Raw genomic sequence first — 22,387 nt, 5'->3', positions numbered from 1 at the left:
AGTCCATAATATCAAAGGTCTTAGAGAATCTGGAGAAATCACTGCATGTAAGCGGCAAGGCCGACAAAACAACATTGAATGCCCGTGATCTTCGATCCCTCAGGCGGCACTGCATCAAAAATCGACAACGTGGAAAAGATATCACCACATGGGCTCAGAAAACCAATGTCAGTAAATCTAGTTCAGCGCTACATCTCTTAAGTGCAAAGAAAAGGACATTTATCCACAGCACCCAGAAACGTCATCTGAGCTCATCTAAGATGGACTGATGTAAAGTGAAAAAAGTGTTCTGTAGTCGGATGAGTCCACATTTCAAATTGTTTTGGGGAAGTCCAATTTTAAACAGGCCAAAACTTAAAATTGCAAATCACTTTATTGAATTTGATGATTAAAAATCTTTTTTTCAAAGATAAAATAAAGTTCCACGTCAGAGGTTTTGAGATCTTCTGCTCCTGAGGCTGTAACGTGGTTGGACCTGGTCAACCTGCTTATCTTCCACAAGGATGCTGTAGACCAGAGGGGAGGAAGAAGAGAAGGCCGAGCGCCTGCGAGGATGCCGGCCTGGAGTCACTGCGGCATTGGGGGTAATGACAGGCAGCACTGAAGTGTCTGTCACAGTTGTGACTGCTGTACTTCTGAGATGATCAGCGCTCCAACCTGCACGCGCACACGCACACCAATTGTGGCTCTGCACTGCCAAAAGCAGGCATTTTTTTACTGACCAGTGATTGAGAGGTGTGAGATGTCTGAGGCATCTGCGCTTGGGAATGCCATGTGTCTCTCGTCTTCACATCTCGCTTTCTTCATTGTCTCTTTTTGTCTTACCTGGAACAAAAAGCCATTTTTCACTTTTTGTTTTTTTTCTAATGCACTTTATAACAACTCATCTCACCTTCACCTCAAGTTGAGGGTCTTTGGCCTTCCATCGCCCACAAGTTTCTGTCGACACAAACGCGTCATTTTCTGGCTGCGTCGCTCACAAAAGAATGACCATGTGACCCGTTTATGTACACTAGCATGCTTACAAACAACAAACAAATGTAAGGCCACACAACTCTTACAGCAGGCACAGGTGTGCTATAGCCATGTCAGAAATCTGTGCAGCCTCAACACAGACCCTCCTTACAAAATTACATTTTACATGTTAAAATGTTTTTTAAAATATATATAGGGAAGGGGGGGTGGCAAACATACGGCCGGAACGGCCCGCAAGGGGGTTCGATCAAGCCTGCAGGATAATTTAAAAGACACGGAACGAATACTTTTAATAAGGTGCAATTCATGGAGTATCCGCTAGATCTGTTTATTAAATTTCAACATTTTCCTAATGTTCTTGTGCTTCTTTAGACCAAAACTAAGGAAATACATTCTTTTGGTTATTTATAGCAGAGTATGGTATAATTTTAATGGTCCGGCCCATTTTAAATCTACCGAGGCCATATGCGGCCCCTAATATGAAATGAGTTTGAGTATAAAAACATGATGTTCACAGGTCGGTCTGATTTTTTTTGTTGAATGTTCCATACACTGACGTACTATATAATGATATTCTTGTGCTGTTTATCGTCCTTTCAGTTAAAAACCTGAACCTTTGAATAAAGAAAATGGTGTGCTGAAAATTATTTTATCAATATCGGCCCACACAATGTATATGTACTGAAGCAATATGGTTGGTTATATATTTTCGTATGGTTGAGAGTTTTGGAATGGGTTGTATTTTTTATATTTATTGTGGTTAGTTTTAATTTTGGAAAAACTAAAATAAGAAAAACCAATTCTCAGATGGTGCCCAGAAGATTTACTTCTAAGTCTTCAGACCGACCTGCTCGCTGCAGCACCTCCTTCAGGCGACATTGTGTGTCCTGGAGCTGCTGCAAGACCAGAAGACTCTGCTGGGTGGGGTCTTTGTGGCTTGCACACACCCAGAGCAAAAGACACACTGCGACCACCATTATGCACCTCCTCAACATTGCGACATAAACATCGACCACCTCCTGGACACGCAAATTGCTTGTTATACACACGCTGGCACACCCGCACATTAGGAGTCACACTTACCATGTGTTTGTGTTCAGGATAATCGGAGGTTACGTGCTGGTAGATCTTCTTCTCCAAGTAGAAATTCATGCACACCAGACCCATCAATGGCAACCTGCAACCATTAAAACAGCAAATGCACGCAAGCTAGCGGTGATATGGCTGGACAGAAATTCTCTTGCTGCTGAAGTGGGAGGAGCTACCTGGCCCTGGAGGAGCGCTGGGTGGAGGTGAGAAGGAAAGAGGCACAGAGGGCGGCGGCATTGTACAGACAAGAAGTGACAATGTGCGCCTCCATGATCAGGAAATTCTGCATGAAGGAAACTCTGTTGAAGAGTTCTGAGAGTGCCACCTGCTGCTCCTTGGAGACACTGCTCAGCTCCGAGAACATTGAACGAAGACCTGCGGGTGTCGTGACAATGAGCGGTGATGGCATACTTGAAAGTAACCTCCAGAAGTCAGAAGATTGAGTACAAAGGGGTACCTTGAAATTTCCCATTGTCAACAATTTGATTTATAATTCATTCCAGAGTTGGGAATGATGATGAAACCTGTGATTGTAATAATAATTAAAAAAGAGGCTAACCAATCTATTGATCTGTACTCACCCCAACAATCATTAAAAACAATGGCACATAACTTTACTGACAAATGAAGAGACCTAATTCAACATACACATTTTTTACAGTCACATCAGTATGAGATGCACTCAGCCACTCATGAGATGCAAAACGTGGCAAGCTGCCCCAGCGATGTGCCATCAAAATGTCAAAACAGTCACACAAACCCAAAAGTCCTTTGCAAACAAGATGCTTGAGAGTCCAATTAAGCCTAGACCAATAAAACTAATAAAAAAAGTAACTGGCAGACATGTAGCGCAGCCCGACGAAGCCCAAGTCAGCGCAAACTGTAGGCCAATCTCAGCGTCAGATACATACGGTAGGTTTGGCATAACCACAAAGGATATCCAGCATAAAACCTTTTCAGAACAGCCATGAGCGTTCATTCTAATAATTTCATATCGCATTAGTCAAGGCCCAGGTTAATAATGACCACAAGCTAATGTTGAAATTTGAAAAGTAGGCATGTCCTGCAGGTGAAAAGTGTGTTAGATTCAGCGATGAGCAAATGTGAATGTACATGATGATGATGATGATGATTAAGACATGATGGAATTCAGGGCAAGAGTCTAGAGCACAGGTGTCAAACTCAAGGCCAGATCTGGCCCGCCACATCATTTTATGTGGGCCACGAAAGCAAATCAAACATGTCAACTTCTACCATGATTGCTAAAATCTGGACCAAAATTTCTCAACTCCTCATATGTAATAAGTAAGAGGGATGTTGTTATTTTTGATCTATTTAATTCACAGTCAATGGCCATCCAAGGAAAACTGACAGTTTAATGTGGCCCGTGACAAAAAAAAAAAGAGTTTGACACCCCTGGTCTAGAGAAACTGAGAGTGTAACATTTTGTCAGTGGATGGAGATGGCTGTGAGGATGACTTTCTTCCAGAAGAGGGAGAAACATACGCTGTGACCTACAAGAGCGGGCTCGAAGCACGAGTGTTTGTAAGATGAGTCTGGTGGTGGTAAGATGACGAAGACACAGGCAGAGCAGAGAACCATGTTGTGGAATCTTAGACAGGAAGAGTGTTATGCGGCTGTCGGAGAAGAGGTGAGAAAAACTCTTGGATGGTAAGAGGATCTTCCAGAAGACTGGACCACGACAGGTGGTCAGAACACAGGAATCCATCGTGCGCTACATTCGAGCAGACACTCGGAAATAGTTACAAAGCTGTTGGTCGCTAGCTGCATGCTAGCGAGAGACAAATTAGCTTCGTGTAAAGCTCGAATGAGGCTAGTACAACACAATGCAGATGGATTTAAAATGGGCCCTAAGAGAAAAAACATCCATTCTGAAATTGGCCAGGGTGAGGCGCAGGATCTTGGAGGTTAAAGAAAGTCATTTTAAACAAAAACGGAAAAACCGTGTTGATGCGCTGCGTCAACACGGCGTAGTATGGCTACACTCCGGTACGTTTGAATGAGTGAATGTCTTTGTGAACGTTAGTTAGTTAGTTCCGCCCGTTCCTATTTGGAACATTGGGCGACGAGTTTCCTCCATTTGGTCCGGTCACTGGCGACCCTTCTTGCTCCATGCCAGCTGACACCCATCTCACTGAGGTCTTCTTTGGCAGTCTCTCTCCACGTCTTCTTTGGCCTACCTCTCTTCCTCTTTCCACCCTCTGGCATCCAGTCCATGGCCACACTTGCCGGTCTCTCTCTTGGCAGTCGGAGTACGTGGCCGATCATTTTCCTTCTCCTTTCAGAGACAATGTCTGACAGTTCAGCCACTCCTGCCTTCTTCATCACCTCCTCATTGGTGACGTGGTCTCTCCATGAGATCCTCAGGATGGATCTCGGGCAACGCCGATGGAAGACATCTAACTTGTTGGTTATGTTGGCTGTCTTCATCCATGTCTTACAGGCGTAAATCGCTGTTGGGATAACCACTGACATATAGAGGCGTAGCTTGGTGGTCGTAGTGATGGCTTTCGATGACCAGATGTTGCGGAGGCGTTGGAACACTCCCGCAGCTTTACCAAGTCTACTGTTGACGTCTTTCTCCACACCACCTGTATTTGAGATGTTACTCCCAAGATATGTGAAGCTGTCAATGTACTCTATGTCATGTTGGTGTAGAGTGAGTGGTTGAAGGTGTTGGTGCTGTCCGACGGCCATGGCCTTGGTCTTTTCCTGGCTAATTCGCAAACCGACCTTAACTCCGTGCTCACACAGATTATTGGTCAACTCCTGGAGTGCGGGCTGGGTGTGACTTAACAGGGCCAAATCATCTGCAAATTCCAGGTCAGCTAGTCTGCTCCCTCCCCACTTGATGCCAACGTTTGCTCCTGAGATGGACTTCCTCATCACAAAGTCGATTATGATAATGAAGAGTAGGGGTGACAGAATGCAACCCTGTCTTACACCAGTGACAATGTCAAAATCGTCAGTTGTGCCACTGTTGGTTTTGACACAACAGGTTGAGTTGTGGTACAATGACCTGAAGATGTTGATGTACTTGAGGGGTACACCATACAGCTAGACGATCTGCCACAGTGACTCCCGGTGGATGCTGTCGAAGGCTTTCTTGAAATCGATATAGTTGATCATGAGTGGTATCTGAAGTTCTTGGCACTGCTCTATGATGTTTCGAAGGGTAAAGATCTGTTCAGCGCAAGACCTTCCCTTCCTGAAACCGGCTTGCTCTTCCCTCAAGATGTTATCCACTTCATCTTTAAGGCGATGTAGCAGAATACTGCAGAATACCTTGCTGGGAATTGACAGCAGCGTAATGCCCCGCCAGTTATTGCAGTCTGCGAGGCTCCCCTTCTTGGGGAGCGTGACAATAACCCCACGTCTCCAGTCGGCAGGAACCTCTTCAGCATGCCAAATCAGGTTGAACAGGTGGGTAAGGCTCTTCACAACAGCATCTTGGCCATGTTTCAACAGCTCGGCAGCTATCTCATCGAGTCCCGGTGCCTTGTTGTTCTTAAGGCCCTTGATTGCTCTGGCAACCTCAGTCTCGGATATCTCTTTCGATGTAATATTTAGAACTGGAGCTGGTGTCTCTTGATCGAAATTGAAGAGCACGGGAGGTATTGGTTGGTTGAGAACCTCCCTGAAGTGTTCCAGCCATCTTGCTTCTTGCTCCTCGTCGCTTAGAAGTGTCCTGCCATCCTTGCTCCTGATTGGCACGCCAGAGCTGCTCCTGGAGTTGGTTAGCTCCCGCACGATCTTGTATAGGGTCGTCGTGTCGTTGTTCTCTGCTGCTTCCTGTGCCTCTCTTGTTTTCTCTTCTAGCCACTGTCTTTTATCCTTCCTGCAAATCTTCTTCACTGCCCTGTCCAAGTGTCTGTACTCCTCGTCTTCCATCCTCCAGCTCCCGAGCCTCCTCTTTTGATCTCTTTTTATCTTAGCCACTTTCCTTTCCTCAATCAACTTCCAGGTGTCGTCTGTTATCCATCTCTCTTTGTTGGTACCCGTTTTTCTGCCTATAACTGCTTCTGCAGTGTCAGCAATGGCACAAGAGAACATACTCCACTGGTCCTCAATGTTTGCAAGGTGTTGTGATACCTTGAGCTTCCTACTCAATTCCTCACAGAAGCGTTCGGAGAAGTTTTTATTCTTTAGCTTGTCCACCGCGTAAGGTCTCTTGGGCTGCACCTTTTTCACCTTCTTCAGCTTCAGCTTGATTTTACTTACCACAAGGAAGTGGTCTGAACCCACAGCCGCACCTCTGTAGGAGCAAACGTCGAGCAATGACGAGCGCCACCTTGTGTTGATGCAGATGTAGTCCAGTTCGTTCCGGGTCCCGCCACCAGGTGAAACCCAGGTTACTTTGTGGATCCGCTTGTGCTCAAAAAAGGTGTTGCCAATGCTGAGGCCGTTGGTACTGGTTAGCATCAACAGTCTCTCCCCGTTGTCGTTCGTGGAGCTCGCAAACCCATGTGGTCCAACTGTGGCATTCAGGCCCCTTCTGTCATTATCCAGTTTTGCGTTGAAGTCTCCAATCAGCATTTTGATGTCATGTCTGGGGATCTCCTCAAGCACGGTCTGGAACTGGTTGTAGAAGGTGTCTTTATCGTCCGCTGAGGCAGCTTCGGTTGGGGCATAGACTTGTACGATGGTTACTTTGGCATATCTGGTGTAGAGCCTTGCTGTAATAATCCGTTCATTCACCGGCTTCCATCCAATCAATGCTTTTGCTGCACTACTGGAGAGGATGATGCCGACTCCATGGGAATGGTGGTCTTGCTTCCCAGAGTAAAGAAAAGTTGCTCCATTAACCATGAGGCGGCCTTGCCCCGTCCACCTCATTTCACTAGCGCCTAAGATGTCCAGGCGATAGTCCCTCATATTCTTCAGCACCTGGTCCATGCGACCAGACTGGAACATTGTGCACACATTCCAGGTGCCTACTCTGGTGTTGGTTTTGGTTCCAAAGATCGGGGTCATCAGGGGTCGGGCTTCCTGCTGGATTTCACCCGGCCCCGTCATAGATACATCCAAGGATGTGCCGTCTCTTCTTCGCCGTGGTTTACCGGAATGGCTTCCTCTCGTCGTTTCTGTAACAGGTTTTTGTTTTTACAGGGTGAGGTTGTTAACCTCACGCCCAACCCCTTCTGTAACAGGTTTTTGTTTTTACAGGGTGAGGTTGTTAACCTCACGCCCAACCCCCAACCTGGAGGACCAGTTGGATGCAGTTTAACGTCATACCCAGGGCTTTGTGAACGTATGATGGAGATAAAGCACTACATACTGTAAACATTAACAGTGACCATTTTGATCAAATTTGAGTTTTCATTTTTTGGACTAGAAAACTTGAAATAATTCGTTTCACATTGTAGTTAGCGAGGCAAAATTGGCATTTTTGTGCCTCATCTAAACACACAGAACAGCAGAAGTGGCCACTGAGACAATCCCAAAAAGCTTCGCTGTGATAGGCGAGCGCACATTGTAGTTGGAGATCCAGTTCGGTGCTACTTACTCACAAGCAAGCTCGCAATGAGTTTCAGCTGGCTGCGAGTATGGCTAAGCACTTTGCGGAATGGTACGGCTGACCGTGATGCTCGGGACCGGCCTGGAAATATACTGGGCGTTCTGGGAAATTAACACATTTTCCGAAAAGTCCCATTAGCCAGCCTGCCCCTGTCTTCAGGAACAATTTGAAAACAGGTTCCCGTGTGCAACAAAGCAATTGTTGAAATGGAATCTATCCATCTATGTGAGGTGTTGTCTTTCAGTTCATGAAAACAGCCATTGTCTCACATGGCCTTCAATCCATCCCTCCATTCCTCTGCCTATTTAGTTCTTCTGCTTTGGATTTGAATTGCAGGTGCTCAGGCTCCCTTCGCCATTCAGAAATCACGCACATTCAACAAGCACAGGATATAGAACAATATGTAAAAACTGCTTGTGCATTAATCAGAGGGGTTGAGGGGGTTAGTGTGACAGAAGAGAGAACGGATGGGTTAAGAGAACACATGAGGGCAGTTGGTGTTGGAGAGGAAGATGCAGCAAATAGGCATAGAAAGGAAAAGATGATGCTCTGTCACTACCCACAACAGGACAAGCCAAAAGAAAAACAAGACATGTCTTGGTGGACATGTCTTCATAGAGGCTGTACATGACTACACTCAAACATTGAAAAAAATACAGAGACAGCGCTGGAGTCTTTTCTGCTTTAAACGGGAGAATCCTTACTTCACGGTAACATCCTGTGGACCTTCGTCTCTTACCACCAATGATCCTTTAAGAAAAAGCAAAACACCCACAGAGTCGATCCTTCTATTCTGTCTGAAATAAGCTCTACTGTGACGAGCTGATGACTTGCTTGATTTGATCACTGATGATGGCACATCAGACTCGAAATAGGATTTGAACTTGAGGGTGTTTTTTTTTTTGGTCTGGGAAATTCTAATTCAATCCTCAAATTGCTGGAGTTTGGAGCATTCCAATTTCAAGGTACCTCTCGATGATGTTAATGTTCTATCCTCAACAACATCCTGGAAATGGCAGCATGACAGAACAGTGTTCAAACTGGTGTGCGTGTGTTTTTGTCTTGCCCTGGGTAGCGTCTCTCAGAGTGACTCTAAGCTCCTCCCCGCTTTCCAGGATCTCCTGTTGTGCCTGTAAAGCAACGCTCTGGGCCTCCATCAGCTCCTCAGCCATTTGCTGAGTGGACTGAAGTTGCTCGACAACACCTGCGGAACTTTCCGTCAGCCTAACACACACACCCACACAGACACAAACAGACAGACATTTCTTGAGGCTTCATGTGCACACCATCCCCCCCCCCCATAAAAAAAAATACACCCCACCAACCCCCTCTTACTTGCCAAATAAGATTGTCAAACTGGCAGCCATGTATGATGTGGAGAATATGCCGTCATGAACTTCCAGTGAGACTGACTCATTCAAAGCACTTGGCCAAAAAAGCAGTCGGAGAAGTGATGCGCATGCCATGTTAACAGACATTCTCAAAATACATCAATGCTTAAATGTCAAGTGTGAAATAATTTGGAACATCCCAAACAATACATCTTTATACAGGTTGAAAAAAATACTTCCAACAAAGCACGAAAAAATTATTTGTACTCCGTAAATCCGACAAAGTAATCGTTTTCCCGGCGTGAGATCCTGGTGATCAACAAACGCAGCCGGAAGTGTGACGTCACGTCAAGGGCAACAACAGCGGGCTCACTATGGAAAGTGTACAAAACCAGCCGGAAAGTGACGTTTCCACTTTATTTTAGGAGATCCAGGTGTTTGAAAAGTTGGAGAGGCTGTTGGCAAGATGTATGTTGGACCGTCTATGTATGAGCCAGATGCTCAGGATGCAGAAAATGTTGTGCCCAAATGGCCGGACATGGAGTGGAGACAACATCTGTCGGGATTGGAAGATCGGCAAGTTATATCGGCTGTTCGATGCTGTAAAATGCGCACGATGGGATTACCCATTTGGTTCCCACTAGCACTGAGCACACACGTCATAGTGGGATGGTGTCCGACATTGTCATTGCTAAGGTAGTTCTTCGTCCACTCCGCACAATATATCGGCAGCATTGTTAGCTGCAAACCATTACAGAGGACTCTGTCCATGCACTCAAATAGTTTGAATGTTTTTTGTACAGGATTACATCCATGTACACGTACAATACAGTGAAACTCCTCTACAACGAAATCATGTTTGCAGCAAGAGGTTTTTCACGACAGGGGGTTTTTCACTGTAGCAAATGTGATCTCAGATGTAAACACACAAACACACACACACACGTGTACTCTTTATTTTTATTCCAATAGTGCATAAGTATGAGCACACACTTATTTGACACTTCATATAGTCAGTGTAGAAAAAAAAGTGAAAGAAATTGCGAAATGTACGATCAGCATTCACTTTCCCATACTGTATTTTCACGACTAAGGCGCCATTAAAAGTCTTAAATTTTCTCCAAAATGGACAAGATGCCTTATAATGCGGAGCGTCTTGTATATGCGCCGAGTTCCAAAACCTGACTGACAGCCAACACGCTGTTTATATAGAGAAAAGGCGGAAGTGAGTGTGGACAGCCATGCGGCAAAGAAGTCGGCCAATCAGTGAAGGGTGGGCGTGTATATATACATATATGGAGAAAGAGAGAAAAGGCGGACGTGAGTGAGGACAGGCATGTGGCGAAGAAGTCCGCCAATGAGTGAAGGGTGGGTGTGTAAGTGGACGCCCCAAGCAGGTACCAACACCTGTATAGTGTGGCTATGTGCATTATTGCAAAACAACTTCGGTTTTGGTTTCTAAGAACCCCCGAAAATAAATTCGACAAAGAGACAAGCCTACAAAGCTCAGTTCAAACTTCAATCCATCGGTTATGCTTTTGGCATGCGTGCCCATCTCACAGCAGCGGTGAAAAACCAAGTCAAGCAAATGAACTCTGAGCTTGCCGGAGGCTTGACTAAAGAACTCCAACCGCTGGACATCGGCGTCAACCGGGCGTTCAAAGTAAAGTTGCGAGCGGCATGGGAACAATGGATGATCGATGGCAAACACAACTTTACAAAGAGTGAGAGGCAGCGCTGGGCGAGTTACCCCACAAATTGCGAATGGATTGTGGCTGCTTGGACGAATGTGTCTGCTTGCACTGTTGTTCAAGCTTTTGGCAAAGCCGGCATAATTTCTGTGGAGCCACATGCCAATGAGAGTGACTCTGACAACGAGAGGGAACCCGGCGTTTTTGATGGATTACCGGTACTTGCACAATTGTTCATTCTGGTACAGAAGATGAGGACTTTGATGGATTTCTGGGTGATGATTGATCAAAAAACGTGAGTACATTGTACGATGGCTAAATAAAATACAACCGAACTCAGTTTTGCTTCCTTTGCCTTTTTAAAAACGTGTTTTTAGCGTGTATCCGTATGTCTTGGAATGCTACCGTATGCTTCAAGCTAACGTGTTTTTAGCGTGCGCGCATGCATGCCGTATGTTTAAGCTGACGTATGTTTTACCACTTTAAAACTGCGCCCAATAATACAGTGCGTTTTGTCTATGTGTAAAATACAGAAATTCACAGAAGTTCACTATGTAAACCAGTGTGGTGGTTGCTGTTGCCGTTTCCGAACAAAGCAGTAGAGGTCGCTGTTGGATTAAACTTCGTTGTAGTAAATGTCTTTGAGAGGCTGGAGCAGAGAAAATGACTTCGTATAACGCAATAGGGTTTTTTTCGTCGTATGGGGGGCAGGAGAATGGGAATGGTGTTAATGCATGAAGATTTTTTCACATTACATGGAGTATTTTTACCCATGTAGGTTTCGTTGTAGAGGACTTTCACGAGCTCTGATGCTGGAAGAGAGGGTAAAAGTGATCAAAATGAAAGACGGAGCAAGCAAAACAAAAGACATTATCCAAGAAATTGATGTAAGTGAAAGTGAATGCTGATCGGACATTTCGCGATTTTTTCACTTTTTTTTCTTTCTACACTACACATATGAAGTGTCAAAGTGTGTGCTCATACTTATGCACTATTGGAATAAAAATAGAGTACACATACGTTTGTCTGTGCGTGTGTGTGCTTACATCTGAATCAAATTTGCTACAGTGAAAAAACCCCCGTTGTGAAAAATTTCTTGCTGCAAACATGATTTCGTTGTAGAGGAGTTTCGCTGTACCAGTCTATCCTGTCCTACTCTATGAAATTGAACAGACAAAAAAAAAAGGAAAGAAATACCCCCCTCCCCACGCACACAAAATAATTATGTGACATTCATGAAGGTTTTTAAAAGAATGTAATAATTACTTTCTCTGGTATTTACATTTGTGAAGAATCAATTCATTTGATAACTCAATTAGTTTTGAGGGAAGTAATTAGTAACACAAAATACTTATTTTAAGCAATTTGCCCAACACCGCCCAACGGAAACACCATGCCTCAAAACATTTCAAATTGTGACCACTCGCCCACGCAGTTACCTATGCATGGTGTTCTCAGCTCGGTTGTGCCAGGCTTCAGACTGGAGGAAGTGACAAATGGCGTGGGCATGTGTGAAGAACTCGGTGTAAGTATTGAAGGCCACAGTGTCCATTGATGCTGTGCACCTGCTGACCCCTGAGCCCTCAGGGCATGCTGGGAAATTCCTGCCTGAGCTGAAACACACACAGTAAAGAATTGTCTTTATGGACCAGTGATGTTATGGCCTCTTTGAGGTACTATCAAAGACACCTGATGTACGTCATTGGAAAGAGATTCATTTCAGCACATTCAACGTTAATAGGAGCAGACCAGGCCATTGAGATGCATCTGTAGACTTTGTGTTTCTTAAATACGGTACATTAAACATAAGTGACCACCTAAATGTCTTTGCAGTTTTTCAAAATTATTTTGATAGAAAAGCAAAGTCAACAACTCACATAACAGAAATAAGACTAAGAACCCACCGCTCCATCGATGGTTTTAAGCAAGACCTAGAAAAACAAAACTGGACCGAGGTCTACTCAAACGAAGACCCAAATACAGCGTTTGAAGTATTTCAGTCTACCATAATCTCCTTATATGATAAACATTTTCCATTAACTAAAGTCTCCAAAAAGTACAAAGACCCAAGTAAGCCATGGATAACAAAAGGCATAGAAAACGCATGTAAAAAGAAAAACAATTTATATAAATTGTTTTTAAAATTGAGAACTGAAGAAGCAGAAAAAATATAGAAGACCTATAAAAATAATCTCATAAATATTATAAGAACCAGTAAAAGAGATCATTATCATGCACTATTAGAGCAGAATAAAAGTAACACACAAGAAATATGGAAAATACTTAACCAAGTAATCAGAAATAGTCCTAAAAATTGATTATCCAGAGTATTTTATCAAAGGCAAAAATACTATTTTGGAAAAAACTGAAGAAATAGCAAATGAATTTAATGAGTATTTTGTCAACATCGGCAATAACCTAGCAAAACAAATTCCTGATCCAACAAACTTGTTTGAAATAGATAGATGCATAGAAAAAACTCCTCCACGATGTTCCTTACTGCTGTAAAACAAGAAGTATCAAATATTATAAAGACTTTTAAAAATAAAAAGTCAATGGATTGCTTTAATATTGATATGACAATAATAAAGCAGATTATAGAATATGTAGTGCAACCTTTCACGCACATATGCAACCTGCCACTCAAAGCTGGTATCTTTCCATCAAAAATGAAAATTGCTAGTTATTCCAATCTATAAAAATGGAGAAAGACATCCGTTTACAAATTATAGACCAATATCACTACTACCACAATTTTCAAAAATATTAGAAAAACGATTTTCTCTTTTTATACAAAAGCATGCGCTGTTAAGTGGGAATCGATATGGCTTCAGGGAAAAACGGACCACCTCAATGGCAGTTATGGAGTTTGTGGAAGCAATAGCCACGAATATAGACAACAAAGAATTTACTGTTGGGGTTTTCCTAGATCTAAAAAAAGCTTTTGACACAATAGATATATTATTGAAAAAAATAGAAAAGATATGGCGTTAGAGGTGTAGGTTATAAATGGATAAAAAGTTATTTAGAAAACATATCAGTACGTGCAACTCAACAATAAAAAAACGAATCAACTGAAAATCACTCACGGAGTTCCTCAGGGGTCAGTGCTTGGTCCAAAACTATTCATCTTATATATATAAATGATATCTGCAAGGTCTCAAAACAATTTAAATGTGTCCTATTTGCTGATGATACAACTTTCTACTGTTCATTTTAGAATTATTTTTAAGATCCTCCTCTTTGTTTTCAAATCTCTGAATAATCTCGCGCCACCTTACCTCTCTGAGCTCATACGCCCCTACACCCCTGCCCGGCGCCTCAGGTCTGTGGACCAGTCTTTGCTAGACGTACCAAGAACTAAACTGAGGCTCAGAGGGGATCGAGCCTTTTCTGTTGCTGGTCCATCTCTCTGGAATGACCTCCCACTGAACATTCGGCAAGCCTCCTCGCTGCCCATCTTTAAAGCCCTCCTCAAAACTCACTTGTATTCTTTGGCGTTTGACTCAGCATGACTTAGATTTGCTCTTGATTTTACTGCTTGGTGCTTTCTACCGCCTTATTACTTATTACTTATTACTGATTCGTCTTACTGTTTATTGTATATGTTAAATCGCTCCATGTACAGCACTTTGTATGCAGCGATGGCTGTTTGAAAGTGCTCTATAAATACTGTTGACTTGACTTGACTTGTTCTGGAATAAATCTGAAACAGCTCCTGACAACCGTAGAAAACGAATTAAACAAATTAAAAAACTGGTCACTTAACCTGAAAAAAATCGAAGTTAATTGTTTTTGGCACAAGACCAATCAAACACCAAGCTAAAATTATGGTAAACTCAATTGAAATAGAAAGAGCGTATGAAACCAAGTTTCTCGGATTAGTAATAGACTCAAAACTATGTTGGAAGCCACATATCGATAACGTAAAAAGAAAAATAGCCAAGACCGTAGGGATCCTCTACAAAACCAAGGAAGTGCTAAATAAGAGATCTTTGTACACATTATACACTTCATTATTATTCCCATATATGACCTACTGTGTGGAAATATGGGGAAATGCCTGCAAAACAAACACACTCCCCATTCTAAAACTACAAAAAAAGCAATTTGAATTATTAATAGATCAAAATATACGGAACCCACAAATTCACTATTTCTCAAATTAATTACGACGAAATTTTATGACCTGGTTGACTTTAAAATCGCCCAATTAATGTACAAAGCACACAATAACCTGCTCTGCCAAAACATTCAGAAGTTTTTCGAAATTCGAGAAAGCAGCTATGATTTAAGAGGTACCAACTTATTCAAAAAACTCAAAACAAGAACAAACATCAAGCAAAGAAGTGTATCTATCAAAGGTGTTAATCTGTGGAATAATCTCGAAACGGACCTGAAAATGAGTAAATCGCTTGCTGAGTTCATAAACAAATTCAAAAAAATAGTACAAACAACCTACATCAATCTGAGTTAATGATAAATTCTAAACATTAAATATAATGATAAATCAGAACTAACTTGATAAATAGAGGAAGGTATTGAAATATCCATTATGAATACAAGAGAAAATTGACACAAGAGTGCCAGGGTGTAGATGTATATAATCCCGATACAAACCAAAAGTTGTAAAAATATCACGGTTAAGGGTAAAGTATGAGCCTTAATGGAGACTTCTTTCTTCTTACTTATTTTTCTTTTCTGATTGATATAAAAATGATTTATTAGACATAAACACATAACGGGGTAGGACTAGATACGTGTTTTACTTCTTCCTACTCCCTTGAACATAATAACTGTGTTGAATGAAGACTGATTTCTTTCTTTTTACTATTTTATCTACCTTATTTTCTGACAAATTATTACTGTATATGTTTTATGATCAATAAACAAACAAATATGCTTGAACACTAGTGAGGGGAAAAAAAGACAGAAAGATTTTGTACTGAATCGTTCAGCTATAGCGTTAAACTCTTTATCATTTGACTTATCCACATTTTTGGGATGAGGCTAAAACCTAATGATGCATTTAGTCTTTTTGGCACTAGTCGGCCCTCCGCCACCTACTTAACTGAGCACCGCCTTTCCATCAGTGGCTATCTGACACAATATAGTCATAAAATTTCATTTCTATCACTGCAGCATGCAGTTACAAGCTATGCTAAAAATGGATCCTCCCTGAAGAGTTTTGTGTAGAGCGTCTCTGTTGTGTCGACTCAAACAAGGCGCACACAGCGAGGTCATGGCAAAGGGGTGCCGATCCTGATGCTAGCAAGCTAGCGCTAGCACACTGCCAATTCCCCAATGCCTCACTCTATTCACAGGTCCACGCAATAGAATAGTGATGTGTCGTTCGCGAACGAGCCGGCTCCGAGAGCCGGCTCTTTGAAGTGAACGATGGGAGCCGGCTCCCACCTCATTGGGAGCCGGCTCCTCATTGGGGAGCCGGAAGGGGAGGGTTACGCACGCACGCACGCACGCACGCACGCACGCACACACGCACGCCCTGCAGTTTAGAGAAGGGGCAGGGGTTAGAGAAGAGACACACAGTCAGCAGCACACTGAGCAGCACGCGAACAAGACAGACGAGGAGACGAGAGAGCTAGTTAGTGAAAAAAAACAACACAGTGGAAAGTGGAAAAGTGAGAAAATGGATAGGAAACGCAGTGAAACATGGACTCATTTCAATTTAATTGATAGTTCAAAGGCTGCGTGTAGACTGTGCAAGGTTAAAATATCCCATAGATCAGGCCCCACGAATAACCTGCACAGGCACATCAGAAATGTCCACCCATCAGTACAATTTGAAGAGAAAAGACAAGCAAGGGAACCAGCTATTAATGAAGGTGCTAGTGTGTCTGCAACTGTTGCTGCTACTGCAATGTCACAACTGCCTAGATGTACAACCCAGAGCTCTATGAGCCACTTTATGCAAAAAGCTATACAACCAGCAAAACAGAACACAATTGATGAGGAACTGGGTAAATGATTGCAAGGGATTTTCATCCATTTTGTGTTGGCTGTGTGTTGTCGCAACATCTGTCCCCTCAGAGAGAATCTTCTCCAAAACAGGGCAAATATTAACAGAGAGGAGAAAGAGGATCAACCCCTCAAAGCTGAGGCACTTGGTTTTTCTTCATGCCAATCTTCGCTCAAGACAAGCTAAAACCTTTACCTGGATGCTGCTCTTTTTCTTTTTGTTTTCATTCATTCATTCATCTTCCGTACCGCTTACAAATTTTAATTTATAATTTGTTGTGTGGTATTCAAAGCGTACTTATGTTGTTTTACTGTAAATAGTTAAAAGCTTATAAATATACACATTCAGAGATTGGAACTTTTTGACGACCTTGTTTTGAGATGGGTCTTTGTACTTTGTTTTTATTTTTGTAGCACTCCATGTTGAGTATGTTCAGAAGAATATAAATAAAGCCATATAAATAATAAATATTTGATATAATGTCTATTTTTTTGCATTAGTAATTCATTTTACACATAATATTACGTTATTTTTGGTATTAAATTAATTTAAGCAACAAAAACTTTGCTTGTAGCAGACGTGTGCACATTTTTCAGCATGATGTCTCTGATCCACTGGTGAAAGGACACTTTGATCCTCTCCTCTTTCATCTATAACTGCTGCAGACAACAAAGTGTATGCAGAAAAGTGGTGAAGATTGCACGACTGTCTCTGTCCTATGTGTTGTCTTGTGTTATTTTTTTGTTTTTTTGACTTCAAAATGGCACCGCGAGAGTGGCTGCCTTTCCAGCAGCTCCTATTTTTTTGTTGTTTCTACTTCTTCCTTTCATAACTTTGCTGCTGTGAATCTGGAATTTCTCCATTGCGAGACTAATAAAGGTTTTCTTAATCTTAAAAAACTGAGGAGCCATTTGGGAGCCGAAAGAGCCGGCTCTTTTAAGGGAGCCGATCCAAAAGGGCCGGCTCCCTAAAAGGAGCCGTATTTCCCATCACTACAATAGAAATGATTCGGGAAACGTTAAATGTTTACTAGCCTGTGAGCTGAAGAGCCCGCTATTTAAGGAGCAGACTGATCACGCCTCATCGATTACGTCACCACCTGTTGTGTCAGTGTGTAGGTCCACATACGGTCAGAGCGACACTTCAGGGAAAATCAACTGTTTATTAAACCACAATATCCGTTGAATAAAACTACCAGCCATTAGAGCACATACTGTAACAACATTTATTTGATTGACAGCTGAAAATTGAGCCGAGTGTGTTTTCAGTGCATTTAGTGGAAATGCCCACAGCACCCTACAGCTGGGAGCTGGGCTCTATGTTGCATGGTTTTGGAGCCTCAATTCATATACTGTACTTGGAAATGCATTCATTTATTTAATTCAAATTTAGCAAGTTTGTTAACAACTCTGTCATATCCATAAGACATTTTTATTTTTGCTTAGTAGAGACTTTAAGTTGCTATAAATCACTGTATATAAAAAACATTCATCAAAATCTGTCCAATTAAAACGTTAGTGCTTTTACATAAAATTTACATTTCAGGATACAGTATAGCTGGTCATTAGAAACGCAGATTTAATATTTACAAGCAAATATTTAATATTTATCATCACCATAACACACAGAATCAAAATACAGGTATGGTTATAAAAAAATTAGATTATTTTGCAGAATTAATTTTTTTTCATGCGGGAATAGAGATGGCAGAGTCGAGTCCTGGCTCACTCTCAATATACTGTAGTTGGCTCAACAGGTATTCCCAGATTAAAGTGGAGAACTGGTCACAATCTCGCTCAACTGCCCGACATTTCTCATTCCACGTAAAGTTTTTATTGGCCAACAATACATGCTGAATGTGCTCAGATAGAAAAGTGAATTTAAGTAAAAATAAGCTTTAAATAACATTCACAAAGAAATGTGTGTGCTGTCCAAAACATCAAGACTGCTGGTAGTGACCATGGAGGAAGTAGCAGTCTCAGAGGAGCCAAATGTAACTTCACTAATTGTCATCACAAATCACCCTCAACCAGTGGCGGGCCGTGCATTTCAACCTTCAGTGACGTCACATACATACACAATACTGTATAGGCTCGTCAAGCAGCACTTAATTTCAGGAGCATTTAAAACCATCAAGTATGCATTCACAATTAAGAGCAGGAAACTAAATTTACAGATATTGTCAAAAATAAAAAAGATTATTTAAAAATACTAATGTCACCCAAATTATGCTGTGTGATCTATTACAAGTCTGTCCAATAAATTGCGCAATGTCGCAGTTTCATATAAGACACCAAACAATAACAAAACAAACTATTTTTTGAAAATAAACAGATCATTTGCATTTTGAAAATCGGCGATACAACAGCAAATACAGTAACTGAAAATGTTGAGCAGCTGCGATTGAACGAACTTTCGTGCACGAAAGTGACTACAATGCGTTATACAATGCATTATAAATCGCAGGTGAGCAGATTTATTTGATATATTTTTGTATCTTTGTCATTTTATTTCGTTACCATTAATTTTCATTCATTCATCTTCCTAACCGCTTGATCCTCACTAGGGTCGCGGGGGGTGCTGGAGCCTATCCCAGCTGTCTTCGGGCAGCAGGCGGGGGACACCCTGAATCGGTTGCCAGCCAATCGCAGGGCACACAGAGACGAACAACCATCCACGCTCACACTCACACCTAGGGACAATTTAGAGTGTTCAATCAGCCTGCCACGCATATTTTTGGAATGTGGGAGGAAACCGGAGCACCCGGAGAAAACCCACGCAGGCCCGGGGAGAACATGCAAACTCCACACAGGGAGGCCGGAGCTGGAATCGAACCCGGTACCTCTGCACTGTGAAGCCGACGTGCTAACCCCTGGACTACCGGGCCGCACCATTAATTTAATACTAGAAATAAAATGACAAGAAGAAATGTAAAATACAATTAATTTACTCACCAATGTAGTGCCTGTTCACTGAGCTGCAGATCTACGCGAGTGTCCCCAAACGTTTTTAAACGCACTGTAGCTTGTAAGTGCCCAGCCGTCCTCTGATGTTTCCTTGCTGCCTTGATAATGCAACTTAAATTGGTAAATCCAGTGTGGCTCCAAACACCAAATCGGTCAGTTGCGAGCAATAGACATTCCCAGCGGTAATATTTGCAGCGTTTCTCAGAGGCTGTGAGCCACGGGTACCGTTCATAATTCCTCGTCTGAAAATGACGGACAAACCCTTTTCCTTGCTCGGACAGGCTAGGTAGCACAGGAGTTGGGCGACCTCTTCGCACAATATCCAGCTTTTGGTGGAAGATCCGTCTTGAAAATTGTCTGGAAAGTAGTGCTGCAACCAGATCAACATCTTCTCCTTCGGCCATTTTGGATTCAAATGCAGTGATCGCTCTAGCAGGCGCTCATCCAATCTTTTCTTTTTAAGAATCTTTATTGAACAAAACAGGATACAATTCTCAGTAAACAGAAAAGGCGCTAATCCAATCACCGAACGTGCACGGCCAGTCTCGACGTAAGGCCTTCTGCTGGCCCAAGTACGCAGACTCGCGATCTGATTGGCTATTGCAACCTGACAGTGCCGTTCACTTACAGCGCACAGGGGCCTGCTCTGTTTAATCTGAAGGCCCAAAGCAAGTTTAATTTACCTGGCAACACAAGCTAGCTGAAATATGATTGGTTAACTCTACCATAATAAATCAGTTATTTATCGAGGGGCTTTCAATGTTGTTTAAAATAACATTGAAAGCCACTGAACATTCAAAGCCACTGGACTAAGTGGAAATAATATGACGTAAAGAATACAGAGAATAATTTTGTTTACGTATTTATGAAAATAAAATACATTAAATTTATGTTATTCTCAGAAAAGTAAATGTATTAAATTTACTTTTCTGAGAACGTTTAGGCCAGCAGAGAAGGCCTTGCTGGCCCTGACGTAACGCCACTGCCCTCAACTTTACTATTTAAAATTAATACTATCGATTGTAATTTTTTTTCACGTTTGACTTCATGTATCATAGTCATCATATCAAAATTATGAAGGTGTGCTTGCATGTGCGTGTATGCGGACAACGGGTTCAACATTTTTACTTTTCACTTGTTTTAACATACACTGTTCATGTGTAAGGGTTTGAAAAACTTTATGGAGCTAGTAAATCTCATTTCCTTCGCGGGATGAAGCATCTGTGTGCCGGTCGATCTGTCTATCTATCTATCGATAGTTGCAGCACGGCGAACAAGTGGTGAGCAAGTCTGCCTCACACTTGGTTGGAACCTGAGGCTTCCTCCCATATTCCCAAACCATGCATATTAAGCATCCATAAAACATTAGAGACCAGATAAATATCGTATTGGTTTGTGTGTCTTTCATTAAACATATTAGCTATTGGAGTTATTTATTTAAACATAATCACATTACATCACTTTATTATGATACTTGCATCGCGTTACTATCTACATATGTTTTAATCCTCTAACAAATCACTGCATCAGAATACATTTTTAAAGCAACCCCGGTAATTACGCCATCAAACACTTTGTCTAAGCACGACCTGTGTGTTCGTTTATCTAGGCAGATGCCCGATTGAAAGGCACAATATCAACAACGGTGGCTGGAGGCACAGAAGAATGAAACGTGAGGATTGGACTACCGATGAAGTGAAGTTAATATAACATTTGAAAGGAAAGTTAACGACAAGAACCGCTCTCACCTGCTCAGGTGACAATGTGTGAATTTGAGCGCTAAAAGGCCTTGAGACTCTGACGTCAGCTCCGCGCAGTGTGTATCGAGCTGCTCCAGCGTACTTGCCCAACACTCCCCATAGTTGGAATTTGTTGCGAGGCTCCGGATGCGACGCAGCTCCATTTGACCCCGCTCTATGCCCGGTGTAGATCCGCCAAGTAGAGGACGAAAGAGCAGCAACGACAAGACCAGCAATACCACCACCACCGTAAAAGCCATGCGACGGCCACCAGCTTCCTGTGCTAACTGCTCAGCCAATCACAGAGCTCCATTTGAACCCTGTCAATGCCACAGTTCTTGTAAACATGCTCATAACAATTTGTCAACACTGATTTTGCAATGGCTTTTTGGGTCGAGGAAGAACACATCTGTGCCTGAGTCGATAAATTTTTACTGCATGCATATCATTATCATGTATGAGTATAAAACAAGCCTAAAGAACAGAATGTCCAAAAACCTCCAACCAACAGGTGGCACCAGTGCACCGTTGATCCCCTCTTCTTCAAAAGAAATAATTAAAACGATCTTCTTGATCTCTGCTATGTGGTTATCCAATTTGCAACAACAATTCAAAGAGGAATGTGACTAAAGGTTATTGGGAGATATACAGGTGTATGGCAAAATAACAACGCCTTGCAATTCTCTGGGCAAAAAAAGGGGCATGGAGCCTTACATATCACAGGAATTATTTTCCCTTTGCAATGAGAGTGGGCGCAGATGGCAATAGGACGTGGGGGACATGACTCCTCAGTTTCATAAAGACCCCTCCACTTTCACCACCCTAAGGCAACAAAAGACTTTTCGGGAAGACAGTCAAATAATGTTCCTTTTCCATTGGCATGGAAAAGAAAAGCCTGTAGTGCACTGTTTCAAACTCGGGGCCTGGGGGCCAGATTGGGCCCACCACATCATTTTATGTGGCCAGAAAAAGTGAATCAGGTAAACTTCCGTTATCCTTGCTAAAATTTGTACATATCACCTGTAATAAGTAATGTTGAGATTTCGCTTTTTAAATGATCCTTTTTAGCATAATTTG

General features: G+C 42.3%; 1 protein-coding gene across 1 annotated transcript; it reads right to left on the bottom strand.

Moving 5' to 3' along the window:
* Window positions 1–354: 354 nt before the first annotated feature.
* LOC127596375 (uncharacterized) lies at window positions 355–21,768 on the bottom strand. Its single transcript, XM_052058789.1, has 9 exons — window positions 21,320–21,768; window positions 12,065–12,238; window positions 8,670–8,827; window positions 2,241–2,439; window positions 2,059–2,152; window positions 1,823–1,994; window positions 893–939; window positions 723–825; window positions 355–657 (listed from the first exon to the last, which is right to left on the bottom strand). Exons 1-9 carry the CDS (start codon window positions 21,568–21,570, stop codon window positions 428–430), a joined length of 1,428 nt encoding a protein of 475 aa, XP_051914749.1. The 5' UTR covers window positions 21,571–21,768; the 3' UTR covers window positions 355–427.
* Window positions 21,769–22,387: the final 619 nt, after the last annotated feature.

This window comes from Hippocampus zosterae, chromosome 2, assembly GCF_025434085.1.
Source record: "Hippocampus zosterae strain Florida chromosome 2, ASM2543408v3, whole genome shotgun sequence".
NCBI classification, from domain to species: Eukaryota; Metazoa; Chordata; class Actinopteri; order Syngnathiformes; family Syngnathidae; genus Hippocampus; species Hippocampus zosterae.
The sequence above is the reverse complement of the archived record's forward strand: the minus strand, read 5'-3'. Positions and strand labels throughout refer to the sequence as shown.